This window comes from Typha latifolia, chromosome 13, assembly GCF_019914945.1.
Source record: "Typha latifolia isolate L0001 chromosome 13, TyphaL0001v2, whole genome shotgun sequence".
Classification (NCBI taxonomy): Eukaryota; Viridiplantae; Streptophyta; class Magnoliopsida; order Poales; family Typhaceae; genus Typha; species Typha latifolia.
In genome coordinates this window covers 1,732,263-1,745,760 of record NC_133098.1, presented here as the reverse complement: position 1 = coordinate 1,745,760, position 13,498 = coordinate 1,732,263, and the positions used below count along the sequence as shown (strand labels likewise).

The following is a 13,498-nucleotide window of genomic DNA, read 5'->3' as shown; positions in this document are numbered from 1 at the left end:
AACAGTCAAAGTTGATCAACAACTCCCTAACTTGTTCCTCTCATTAGATCATAAATGAACTCATCACTTCTTGGTCTCCATTCAATCTTACAGCTCTCTTCAAAACCACATCACACTTAGAAAACTTCTGACAAAATTAGCTGAGAACGTAACAGGTATTATATGATCTAGACCTTACAAATAAAATCAATAAAATGAAGCTTCCAGATTACTTTTGCAAATTAGCATTGTAAGTTTGGAAATATTTCATAATTTCACGACCCTTCATGGTGTAGCAAAGATAGGCTTCAACATCCAAACTTATATTTAAACCAACCAGAACATAAGCAACTCTTACTTGGCTTCTTACATTGCTTCCACATCCAAAATCCAAACACTTGATTTAAAGCTATCTTATTGAACTAGAAGCATTCCTTACATGGCTTGAACATTCAAACACTTGATTTACACCAGTCTTATTGAAATAGAAGCATTTCTTACATGGCTTGTACAGCCGAACACTTGATTTCAGACTGCACAATCTTGGCTTTTATAATAATTTAGGGAAGGTGCATGTTTGATTGTTGGGTCATCTTTTAGAACCTTGACGTACTTCTATATCCAGCACCTACGTCCACTGGATATGCTTGAAGAACCTCTTGTTCGGATGATAATTATCATGTCTCTCTTGTCATCAAGTTCTCTATTACCACATTCACCAAGTCGTTCAACTTTGTAGAGTATCCGCAAATCTTCTGTGAGACCTACTGGAATCGAGTGCTCTACAAGACTCCACCTGCATAAAATTCTAAATGAATAATTCATACATACGAAAAGACAAACAATTGCTTAATAAGTGGATAAGTGACTATTAGCAGAACTTACTATGATTCACTTCCCAATACAGAACTTCCCAAAAATATTTGTTAGCACTTCTTCGGAAATGTCCTCCCCACTTATCTCCCCAAGGGCCAAAGCTGCTTCCCTTAAATCTATAGTCCAAAAGTCCATCGGCAACTCCTCATTTATTGATAGATTTAGTCTCAAAAAAGCTTCTTGTGTCCGCAGGAGTTGTTCAAATTGCCTCTGAAGGAACACACCGTAATGTGACAGATGCAAAAGAAAATGTAAATGCAATGGAAAAGTGATACATTTCCATTACTTACCTGATTTACTGTCCACCTACGCCCACCTGACGGAATAGGGTCAAGGCCCCTAACATCTAGTACTGCTCTCTCTAGCTCAGGGATGCCTTTGCCCGTGACAGCGCATGTCTTCACATGCTTCCTGAAGAGGTCATTAATCTTCTCAAACCGTTCCATTGAAACAAATGGCGCACAGTCTACTTTATTGATAACAAGTATAATAGGTGCAGTGGAGCCTGCTGATTTCTGTTTTTGGGAGGGAAAAAGAAATCAAAATAATCAGCATATTTATTTTGGAAGGAATGATGTGGACGATGACAGAAATAGCAAATCTTCATAAAGAAAAGTCAAAAGTCCAAGATATAGCCCAAAGGCACCAAATCAAGAGGAAGAGATACTTATTATTCATTGGTGGAAAAGAAAAAGAAAAAAGAAAACATGCTTTGGTTCCATAGCCACTCAAATCAATCCGACTAACTTAAAATTCATTTCAGCAGAAAGAAGCAAGAAAAAAAATTGAAGATGAAAATTATAGGATCTGTGGCGATAAAATACATTTCATTTTTTATTTAAAAAATAACTGCACCTTGGTATTCAACAAATGCATGAGGATATATCAACAATAAGTACAAACTGTGAACCAATATTATGGGAATGCCCAAAACTTCAGAATAAATGGAAATGGAACTCTAAACAGTCTAATTATCACAATGCCTTGTTGATCAACAATCAAAGAAAATGAGCAACAAGCATTTGCAGGTCATACACCCACAGTTATTGCATTGTTCTTTAATCGATTTCAAATGTAAATGAGGCCAAGTCTTTTCATCTCCACTCGGAAAAGAATAGTTGAGTAGCATATAAGTACCTGATTTATCTGAATATGCTCCATAAGTTTTTCGTCATCATTTGTCCACCCATCCACTGCACTTATTGTCATAATAATTATGTCAGCAGCTAGTGCAGCAGCTTCAGATCTCTGTACACCTGAATATGCGAACAAAATAAAAAGATAAAATTGTCAAAATATTCTCTTCAGCATTCAAAGAATACAGCACATGTGCACAAGGGAACAGTAGTCAACTCTACATTGTCACAAACCTATAATATGCATTTCTTTAATTAACAAATGAGAATATCTCACCAATTCTTTCTACAACATCATCAGTTGCTCTGATACCAGCAGTGTCAAGAAGAGTGACAGGGATACCCTCAACGGACACATTTGCTTCTACCACATCCCTTGTAGTTCCAGCAATTTCAGTAACTATTGCTCTGTCACTCTGCAAGCTAGCATTAACCAAGAAGAATTGAAGAACAAGGATATGGTGAATAACTTGCTATGAACATTTAGATATAAATAATCATTTTTAACTTAAGAACAGAAGACCTACACCCAAAACTAACCAGTCTGGTCTGATTTAGTAGACCAACAAGGACAGCCTAATTGGATCTTTTAGGGTCCACTATATCATTAAGTTATTTATGTAAAACATGACATAGACACTTATCCGACGGTGATATACTTCTCCAGAGGTTTTAACAATGTTGTATGAACTATGAAGCACCGTAACTCAGTAGTAACAATTACTCGGCCACCCTCTATGTTTATATATATGCTGTGCATATTCAAGTTGTGAAGAAAATAAAAAATAACCTACTTTGCTCCAAGCATTAAGGAGGCTTGACTTTCCAACATTTGGGCGGCCAATGATTGCTATCTGCAAAATTTAAAATAGCATGATGTTAGAAAGTCAAATAATTGCAGAATCACATATATAAGACCAGCAATATCTAAAGCAATACATGGGGAAGGAGAAAAACAAAAGCTAAATGAATCAGAAGAGACGAGTTTCTCGAAAGAGAAAATGTGCATGTTATGGTTTGAAAAAAATCTGAAACCATGATTAAACAACAATTTATCTGTAAAATCAGGGGAAAACCCCCCGTTAAGGAAAGAAAAACATAAACAAAAGTTCGGATACAAATTTTCAAACAAGACAAAATAACTCAGAAAAGAAAGAGAAAAAATAGCAAACATTCAAACTACATATATTTTTGTCTTAACAGACAATGAAACAAGAACTTTATCAGTGATCTATGAACAATACCTGCAGACCAGACTGTAAAAGTTTATCATAGTTAGCAGTATCCAATGCTTGTTGCACATCATGCTGCATATGTTTTATAGTACTTATCAACTTCATTGAGTCCAAAGGTGGCAATTCATCATCAAAATCTAAACGAGCCTCAATTTCTGCAAGCAAATTGATGCATTGCATCCTCAAAGATTTTACTAATGCAGAAAAGCCTCCCTACACGACAAAATATGTCATTTATTAGTAATAGCACTTTTGTACAAATCAAGCCACAATCCTATGTATCATATCATCAGAATCATTAATATGCTAATAGCATCAATAAGTATAACATGCCTGTAGACCTGCCAATGCAGAATCTGCTGCAGCCACAGATTTAGCTGAAATAAGTCTTCCAACATTTTCAGCTTGAGACAAGTCAAGTCTTCCATTTAAGAAAGCACGGAGAGTGAATTCACCTATCAAAGAGATCAGTTATCAAATCATCCGTACCAAACATCAGAGGATTGCTTAAACATTACCAAAAAGAAAAGACATGGCACAACACAAAACTTGTTTGTTCACAATTCAGAAGCAATCTACAGAGTAAGACATGAAAAATATTGTGCTCAAAACAGAAGCCATGAGATTGGGAAACTAATTTATAAGAGATGTTAAGCAGAAAGAGATAAGCTCTAATAAAAGTTAATGCCTCTATGCCTGAACAAGCATAATTCAAAATGTTTCCTTTACAACAAAGAATAGTAAACATGGCTAGATGCTATGAGTATTATGTAGATCAGTAAAATACTCTTAAATCATAAGACATGGATGCACAAGAATGTCTCCATGATGAACTCGCTTAACAAGTCTAACAGAAAACTAACCAGGTTCTGCAAGCCTCGCTCCAGCTTCTAAGCAAGCCCTTAGCACACGATGCAAGCAAACATCACTCCCATGGCATTGGAGCTCTACCACATCTTCTCTGGTATAAGATCTTGGTGCTAGCATAGGGATTGCTAAAACCTAAGAGAATTTATAGAAGTGAGATGAAGATGAATAGAGTTCAACAGAATATGAAGATATTGGAAATAGGAGAACAAGTTCACTCTAACCATGTACGGGAATAAAGAACATCAAACTGGCATGATAGCTTATAACTAGACTGAACCAGCCCTATCAAACTAGTAGACATTCATCCAAGATAATAAAAAAATGAAGAACAAGAAACTTCCCCTTCTCATAGAGATTTTAAATATAAAAAGTTTAAGACAAAAATATTAAAATTATCTCTAAGACGCCCAAAGTTTATTTGGATTAATCTTCATAGCCTACCCAAATAAAAATATCACTGTAATTAAAACAGAAGGAAAAAGTTTGGCTTGCTTCAAACTTATACAAGCCTCTAATCCCCGACCTACTACTTTCAAAAATACCACATCGACATGGGGTCAACTAAGCACCGTGTCTAAATAATTCTAAACAGCGTTACTAATCCTCTCTTGATTGAACCCCCAGCTATAACAAACAATTCGTCAATATCTTGAAAAGCGAAAAGAACTAATAAATCTATATTGAATCTTAACAAGCCATCCAGGTAAGAAGAAAAGAGCAAAACCAACTACCTCGTCAATGACATTGCCGTTCCGATCAAACGCAAAACCATACTCCACAAAATGGCTTCTCGGCCTCCAAGAATCACTACAAGACGCCTCCTTGGACCCCCTCCGAGGCCTAAACACCCGCCTTGCAACGTTCACCGCCGTCGATCCCGAAATACGCACTATGCCAATCGCTCCCGCCCCGCCGCCCAACGAAGTAACGATGGCTGCGATCGTCGCCGACCCCGAAACTCCTTCCCCCTTCTCCAACTCCGACGGCTGTGCTGATCTCTCATCTCTGGTGAGCACCAGGGTCTTGTCTGCAACAAGAGAGAAGAGAAAGATCAATTTTTGGAGACTGGAGAAGGGCGAGAGAGGCGGGGGAGTAGAGAAGGGGTAAAACCTGAGGAGGGGAGGCGAGAAACTACCGTTCTCCGTGGGATACTTAGGGTTTTGGGAGAGCAGAGGAGAAGTGGGATAGGATTTAGGAAAGAGGCGAGGAGACTGGGGCTTCGCCTTCGCCATGGGAGGAGGAGGAGGCGGACGAGGGAGAGAGCCATCAGTTCGATTTCGGAAATGGATTGGGTTTTTGACGGAAAGAGGAGATGCTGTAAGATTCGGGGCTGGAAAATCGTACGGTCTACGCTCCACGAAGACCAGATAAGGTCAGGCCCGAGTCCAAGCCCAACCAACCTCCTTTAGGTAACTTAGGCCCAATTAGGCCCACATTATAGCCCGACCCACAAATCAATGGTTGCTTTAGAATAATTACATCTAGACCCTGAACTATTATCTATTTTCACTCGGCCCCCTTTATTTTTCATTTGCATATTAACCCCTTTATTGTGTAAAATATTCCGTTAGTTATCCACTTGAAGGTTTTGTTCTAGAGAGTATTTTACTATTACTTTAAATTAAAAATATAAAAAGTTAAGGATAAAGAGTTGTTTGATATTTTTTAAAGTGTTATAGAAAAGTTTATATAATAAGAATGAGTAATAATTCAAGAGGTCTTAGTATATAAAAGAAAAAAAAAAGGAAGGAAAGTTTAAGATGTTCCTCCTTGCTTTGATGACCAATAAAGGAAAACTACAGAGAGATATCTCATTGTTTCCAATAACATCCCCCTTCTAGCAAACTTCCTTCTTGTTTTGTATCCATATAAACACCTACATGAAGAAGGCAATGGCAGGAAAAAGCCAAATAGTGCTAGGTGATGGTGGTGCTGGTGTGTATATATATATATATATATATATATATATATGTATGTATGCCATATGATCCAAACTTTACTATCTGATTTTGGAAGAAGTATTTGATTGTGAATTCAAAACCATCCAGATTGGTTGAATTTTTATAGTATAGTGTTTGGTGCTTTTGTTTGTCAATATCCATACGGCTAATGTGATCAGCAATTGGCAAACAAAAGTGGACCTCCAGAGCTCAAATAAGTTGCATATTTCTGTGTCTATTGCTACCCTGTTCATGGTGAGAAAGAGACCCACAAGCACAGGCAAGTGATAGGTTTCTCTCCAGGTAAAAAGAAAAGAAGAGGAGAGAGTGAGTGGTGCTTGGTAGGCATGTTGTCACTTCTCTTCTAGTGGAGGGCTTTGGCCTTCAACAGGGAATCAATGTCAGGCTTCAGTTCATCCACCAAACCCTTTTTGAGTCCCCTAAATTCAAGATGCTGTCAGGCTTCATCAACTTGCGGTTATTTATGTTAACTCGCCGATTACTTCAAAAACTTAAAGTTATTAGCAAGACAGTAATTTTTATATCTTACTAATTACTCTAAAAACTTAAGTCGTTCATATTTAACTATTGGTGCCCAAAACTTCCTCCTAATCTAGCTCATGGTAAAATTTGTTTAAGGGCACTGTCAAATTGTTCAGCATTAATGGAGGATTGTTGTGTACTATCCTCTTGAGTTGGATCTAGCTATATATCATGAGCTAGTTATTTTTAAGTGGTCCTTCTTTAACAATTCATTGGACAGTGGTCCATAGGGGAACAGCATTCAAATCTTTGTTCGCAAATGACCCATTGATTCATAGACATACATATATATATATATATATATATATATATAATGACTTGATGGAAAGGAATCAGAAGTGGTAAACATTCTACAAATAAATTTACCAACAGTGACAAACAAACAAATGCATGCGTACTAAATTAACATCATCACACATCTCATTGCCCATGCATCAAAACCTCAAGAACTTTTGGAGGAGCCCACCTAAACAAAGATGCTAATCATGCAACTCAACATGGCCAGAACTCGGCTTTCTTCACCTTTGAGATGCTCTCCAGGACTCCCACAGGTGACACATGACCCATCACAGTAACCCTCTTCGACTCCAGATCTATACTAAAGGATGTCACCCCTATCCAAAAAATAAATCAATTAGAGTATAAACGAATAAAATCGCACGCCATTCTCTGTTAACTTAAACTTTCAGAGTATATATACCTTCCATCTTAGAGATGTGCTTCCTTATTTTTCCTGCACAGCCTTGACAATGGATTGAAACCTTCATGACCACCACCTATCAAGTAACAAAAAGAGGTAGATGAAGAAAAAAATGAAATATAAAAGTTGGTATTAAGGGGGAAGACAATGAGCATGCGAATTAATAGAGCCACAAAGGAAGGACAAAAGAGCTTTGTAGTGGTCCACTCCAACTCCTCCACTTAATAAAAGAGTGGTAGTACTGCCTTTTTTTTTTTCTTTTCTTTTTTATCTCTTGCTTGCTAGTACTCTGCATGCCTCTGTGCTCTACTTGTCCCTTTTGATCCTTTACCATGTTCTACTGCCTTGCTTCTCATGAAAAAGCTTTCATCTCATGCAGCTATAAGCAATTTTATTTTTATCCAAAGAAACGCACAACGAACTAGCTAGTTACTGTCTAGGCTCACTTAGTTGTTAATTAATTATACCTGGAAGAGTAGATCAGTGGCTGGAGACTTAGAAGGCTTAGGTTGGTCTCTCTTCTCCTTTGTGACCATCGGAAGTGTGACGGAGCGGCGGCGGTGGTGATCGCCGGTGGAGAACCTTCTGGATTCGACGAGGCGCGAGTACTTCAAGTTGATGAGGACGTCTGAGTCGTCCAGTACAGTGGTTCTCTCCGGCCTCCTCGGCATGATCATCGAACGGGGGTCCTCGGGGATGCACACCGCCGTCGACGACTCCGACCGGCAGAGAATGCCGGTGGTCTTCATGGATAGTTGTATGTGCGTATATGAGAGTGAGAGGAAGAGAGTAAGAGCTCAGAGCTAGCTAGAAGGTTAGCATGCAAAGAGAGTAGTCATTAATGGAGGAGGAGGGAAGAGTGGCTCGTTAAAAAGGAGGCCAGTTATGATGTTGTTGTTGAACTTGCTACTGAGCAATCTGAGATATATATATGACAAACTGGGAGCATCTATAATTGTCTCTGACTACAGCACCACAACAAATTTAACCCCAAAATTATTATTATTAACGCAATCTTATATATAAAAAACAAAACAGTAAATTTTGGTTTTATTATTATTTTATTGAAAAATAAGTTTATTGATTGATTTAACCACCTCACTGTTAAAAAAAATATTACATTTAGATTGGAGGTTAAAAACTGAGTTAAAAAAAACACGAGAAGCTCCTTTCCCTTATACAATGAGAGTTTTTTCTTTATTATTATTGATAGAAAGTTCGTAAGCTAATTATAAGTTAAACATAAAAATTAGCCCTTCTTCATACATAAGTTAAACATATATAGAGAGAATTAAAGTAGATAAGTTAATGGGTATACTTTTACTGCCGGTTGAGAAACTAGTAATTTGATCGGGTGAACTACCGATTGAACTAATAACCTAGTGCTCCGATTTCTAATCAAGTCAACATCTGATCTAATTTGAATAATCTCAACGGTTGTTGTTTAGTCTAAACAAAGCATGTTTATGTTAAGCAGTAGTTGTCCAAGAAGGACAAATTCGCTTTTATGACTCATCTAAATCGATAGCGGCCCAAAGCTGCCACTTTAGATTAATCGAGAATCATCTACCTCGGACCACCAGATTTGGTGTATCCATAAGATTACCATACTGCGACTCATTCATATTTAAAGAGGTGATAATTAGATACCCATGGAAATTAACCAAAAACTAAATTTTAATCTATTTAATAGCAAACAAAGATCTTTTGAGAGCATATAATAATTGAAAAATAAATAAATTCAACAACCCTTTTGATGAAGAAGGAAAGACTGGAATGTGACATATGATGGACATTATATATATGTAGCAAAATTTTGGGGAATTTGAAGGATATTTTTGCAAACTAGACTAATAATATACTGTCCAATCCATTTAAAAAAGGCCCATGGGCTCTAACGATATAAAAAGAGAGAGAGAGAGAAATAATAATAATTGAGAAGGCCCATGGTAGGAAGTTGAAAGCCTATTGCAATTCCAATCCGCTTAAATTAGCCCAAACATGCCAAGCTTTCTAGTATTACGGAAATTTATCAAAAAAATCCCATATATTTAATTTTTAATCCCTCAAAAACATTGTGAGTTAAATTTAATAATCACTATTGTTTTTAACCTTAGTCTTTTAAAAAATTTATTCAATAGTAGTAAGATCATTTAGTCGAATGATAATAAAGACAAAAGGTAGGGTGTAATAAGTAATAATAGTACACTATTGGTAGTGATATGCAAAACGACCATTCCAGTAGCGTATAAAGAGGATTAGTATTCCATCTCTAACCACAAAGCTCAGAGAGTTGAAGATAACGGTAACGAAATGGCCATCTCCACTCTCTCTCTTTCATCTCCCAATCCCCGCCTTCTCCCTTCTCTTCCTAAATCCCACAAATCCTCAACGTTTTGCAATAAAGCCCTCGCCTTTCCTCTTTCCTCTCCGCCTTTCTCGAGGGAAGAGCCCACCTCCACCTCTTCCTCCTGCTCCTTGGACTCGATTTCTTCGACCAAGAGGAGGTTCGTTGAATTGGGTATTGCTCTTTTGGCTTCTCCAATGGTGGCTCCGGATGCGAAGGCGACCCGGATAGAGTACTACGCCACCGTAGGCGAGCCGCTGTGCGATATGAGCTTTGCGAAGTCTGGGCTTGGCTACTGCGACGTCGCCGTGGGGACCGGGGTCCGGCCCCCAAGGGGTGAACTTATCAATGTGCGTATGGATTACTAATCCTCTTTACTCCAAAAAATTGTTTTTTTTTTGTGGCGTTGTAGATATGTTAGTTAATCTTGATCTTAAAAGGGCTTCTTGTTTGGTAATGTTGTTGGAACTCTATTGAAATTAGGGTTGAAATAAGTATTATTATTGCATTACAGAATCTCTCAGTTATTTAAGCACTCCTTATATATTTTTGTTCAGTTATTACCAGGCGACGTATTCATTTTGATGTTAGGTTATGATGAAAGTTAAAAAAGAGAACATATGTTAATAAAATTTTTCTGTACAGTTGTTTGTGCGAGTTTTTTAAAAACTAACGTAAATTGATAGCCTTCTCTTTGTAGTAAAGCCTTCTATTGTAGGAATTTTATTCTCCATCTGATCTTGGTGTTGTGGATGAACCTGACGTACAATTACAATGAGGATAATCTTTTCAGCATGGTATAAATTGGCATTCACTCTTTATCAAATATACTCTACATTTCACAGATCCACTATACTGCAAGATTTGCTGACGGGACCGTATTTGATAGTAGCTATAAGCGTGGAAGACCACTCACAATGCGCATAGGTGTGGGGAAGGTATCTTTTTTCAGTAAATTTTATGATATCTTGTTATATTATTCTGAAACCATAACTTGCTTCTCCAATTGAAAATGTATCAATCCAAGGATAACTCGCAATATTGTCAATTTGCATAAATAGGGTGTTCGAGTTTACTGTGTAGTCATGTAGGGATCATATTTCCCATGCATGGAAAATGCAGCTTGCCACTCTGCTAGTCTTAGCCCTTAATGTGTTCTCGGGCAATCATAATTGATAAATTATATGTAACTTCTTGACTATTCATTTGAGGTATATATTCATCTAGATTTTGTTTGACCAAGAACATCGAGAAGTAGGATTCATAGTTTACGGCATCATGAAAATGTGGTTTCTTTGGTTAAACGTAATAACATCATCATACTGTTCATGAAAGCTGCCTAACATTAAACATAGAACGTCTATGGTAGTTCCATTTTCCGAAATTAGCATCATATTAGACAAGCTCCCTGTTTTTTGACCCATGTCCTTGCCTATCTAAGTATGTAACTATGACATATGTCTAAGAGTTGCCCGATCTATTTAGTGAGTAAAGCTTATCAGTTTCTCATGCTGTTAACATTGACAGTCACTTCTCATTTTCTCATAACATGTTCACCTTTCATTTTCATGGAAAGGTCCTTCCTGGGCTTGACCAAGGGATTTTTGGCGGTGGTGGTGTACCTCCAATGCTTGTTGGTACAGTCTGAACCTAGGATCTAGTTTGATTGTAACATTTCTTTCGATGCTCATTCTATTCTACTAGCAGCTGAGATTTTGCTTCAAAATTGTTGCAGGGGGAAAGCGTAACCTTATGATTCCTCCATTGTTGGCATATGGGCCTGAACCAGCAGGATGTTTTTCTGGTAATGTGAAACTATACACAAACATGCTACTTCTTTTTGTTTTTGTTTTTTTGTTTTTTGGGTGGGGGGCGAGCAGCAAATTATTTTCTGAGCATCATACATAATTTGTAGGCTCCTTAAACCTATATGACAATTTAGCTTCATTTTCCTACATTTATATGACGGTTGAGGCTTTGAGCTTCTCAATTCCAACTCCAGTTTTAATTTCTATATGATCGTCTTTTAAGAAGCTCGCACTAATTATTTTAAGAGATATCTATTTAATGTTGCATAACATACCTTTCATGTAAAATTTACTTGATGGGAGCATTTATCTCTACATGTTCCACCAAGAATTACACTGCCTCTTCTAACTGCTCTGAGCTAGAAGTTGTTTGGGCAACAAAAGAGATCCACATGCAAAATAGCCGACCAACATGTGTTTTATTTGCCAGATTAAATGTAACTTGAAATGCTCTGGTGAAATGGTATAAGTCTAGTAGTATTAACTAATTAAAATAGAATAGGTTGCATAGCCGGCTCTGTGGACAAGGCAGCAGTGCATGCGCCATAGATGCTCAATTTTTGCATATTGAAGCTATGTAGTTGCATGCAATATGATATTTGCTTTTTCCTTCTATCAGTGCTCACTCGATAGACCATTAAAAAAGACGTTTTTGCTTGTATGATTCTATCAAGTCAACGATATAGTTGAACACTAGACACCACGGTAAACATGATGGACAGGTTTGCATTGCTGGTTCTGCTATATATTTTATATGCAAACTGACTAGCACATTTGGAATTTTTCTTTAGTTCTGATGGCAAGTCTGGTGCATAGGTAGTTAGATGTCTCACAGTTAAATTTGTATTAAACCCTATTAGTTTCTTCCAGCATATTGTCTGGTTTGCCAACTTAATCTCAAAAGTTAAATTCAAAAGATTGGTTTTTTACAGGTGACTGCAACATTCCTCGCAATGCAACACTCCTCTATGACATTCTTTTTGTTGGAATATACAAGTGAGCAGTAGCACTTCAGGACTCCCAAATGTTGTTGCTGCAGAGATGACAGTGGTAAATTGAGGTTGGATTCTCGGATATTTGACTTTTTTTTTTTTTTTACCTTTATCAAAATTCTCTTGGTATGTTAACAGACAGATGTTTACACATGACCTGTTTTTCCTTTTTTCGGTTGACTCAAGGAACTTAGTGTGAAACGTTGCTAGTAATAGAATCTGAAAGAAGAACTTGAGCCATTATTCAAGCGGAAAACATGTTTATGCTGCCCAAGTACTAAATGATGTTTGTGCAAAGTCAGCTCACAAAGCATGTCGCAAAATCGTTCTTGGTATCAAAGAGTGTAGGATGAACCAACATTTCAAAGATATTTAGGGAATATGTAAATAGAAACAACTGAGCTCTTTCATTTATGTTGTATTCATGGGTACTGAGAATGAAGCTTCATGCTTACTACTGCAACCATTTTAGGTTTCTGGTATTCAATGCTTCTCACTCGTTTCAAATCTGTTGTTCTAGGAAACCATTCATCTTACGGAGCTATACAAGAAATTTACTTTTATACTTGGCTCTTCTTATTGTGTATATAAGTTTGTCATTTAATATAGTGAAATTCTTCATATGGCCATTATAGAATTATCAGAGAAAGTTCCTAACTTTTGGTGGAAGGTTTTTTTTTTTGACTAGATCTTTTGGTGGAAGTTAGATGCACTCCATTTCTTTTTCATCCTATGCCTGTGCACTGGTTGCCATCTATCAGCTTAAACAAGAGTGCTTACTCGAATACTTAAATCAACAAAGGGGAGAGGGGCTTTCATGCATAATTTACAAACAACCTAATACTTTTTATTAAAAATTGTTCCATGCCCATGAACGCACCTCTTCGGCCCTTTCTGTGTTTATATTTGTTTACCAACAAGCCTGTACTTTGCAATGTTCCCTTGTTTGCCTTTGGGCTTTTGGTATGCTTGCAGGCATGTGAACAGGAGATCAAAAGAAAAAGAAAAAAAAGCTGCCAGGAAGCAGTTGCAGACCAGTAAACAACACAAGAGAAAAGGAAAACTCAAACCT

The 13,498-nt window shown here is 37.2% G+C and overlaps 3 protein-coding genes across 8 annotated transcripts; 1 reads left to right on the top strand and 2 right to left on the bottom strand.

Annotated features, from left to right (window-relative positions):
• Positions 1–377: 377 nt before the first annotated feature.
• On the bottom strand, positions 378–5,358 carry LOC140799516 (uncharacterized). 4 transcript variants are annotated; one of them, XM_073153854.1, is made up of 11 exons: positions 5,232–5,358; positions 4,828–5,123; positions 4,090–4,228; positions 3,556–3,681; positions 3,236–3,435; positions 2,786–2,845; positions 2,269–2,407; positions 1,993–2,111; positions 1,146–1,370; positions 865–1,065; positions 378–787 (listed from the first exon to the last, which is right to left on the bottom strand). In XM_073153854.1, the coding sequence occupies exons 1-10, from the start codon at positions 5,326–5,328 to the stop codon at positions 871–873; spliced, it is 1,596 nt and encodes a 531-aa protein (XP_073009955.1). In that variant the 5' UTR covers positions 5,329–5,358; the 3' UTR covers positions 378–787; positions 865–870. The 4 variants fall into 4 exon arrangements, with proteins under 4 accessions (XP_073009955.1, XP_073009953.1, XP_073009956.1 ...); XM_073153852.1 differs by having other exon boundaries at positions 378–775; XM_073153855.1 differs by having other exon boundaries at positions 3,236–3,439; positions 3,560–3,681.
• A 1,543-nt stretch (positions 5,359–6,901) lies between these two features.
• On the bottom strand, positions 6,902–8,180 carry LOC140800078 (heavy metal-associated isoprenylated plant protein 35-like). The gene is made up of 3 exons (XM_073154725.1): positions 7,747–8,180; positions 7,280–7,355; positions 6,902–7,193 (listed from the first exon to the last, which is right to left on the bottom strand). The coding sequence occupies exons 1-3, from the start codon at positions 8,026–8,028 to the stop codon at positions 7,072–7,074; spliced, it is 480 nt and encodes a 159-aa protein (XP_073010826.1). The 5' UTR covers positions 8,029–8,180; the 3' UTR covers positions 6,902–7,071.
• Positions 8,181–9,565: 1,385 nt separating this feature from the next.
• LOC140800365 (photosynthetic NDH subunit of lumenal location 4, chloroplastic) lies at positions 9,566–12,989 on the top strand. Of its 3 annotated transcripts, none has more exons than XR_012111183.1 (6): positions 9,566–9,976; positions 10,472–10,564; positions 11,203–11,263; positions 11,362–11,430; positions 12,367–12,494; positions 12,947–12,989. XR_012111183.1 is itself a non-coding variant. In XM_073155110.1 (5 exons), the coding sequence occupies exons 1-5, from the start codon at positions 9,593–9,595 to the stop codon at positions 12,432–12,434; spliced, it is 675 nt and encodes a 224-aa protein (XP_073011211.1). In that variant the 5' UTR covers positions 9,566–9,592; the 3' UTR covers positions 12,435–12,889. The 3 variants fall into 3 exon arrangements, 1 of the variants encoding a protein (XP_073011211.1); XR_012111182.1 differs by lacking the exon at positions 12,947–12,989 and adding an exon at positions 12,613–12,889; XM_073155110.1 differs by lacking the exon at positions 12,947–12,989 and having other exon boundaries at positions 12,367–12,889.
• The last annotated feature ends 509 nt before the right edge of the window (positions 12,990–13,498 follow it).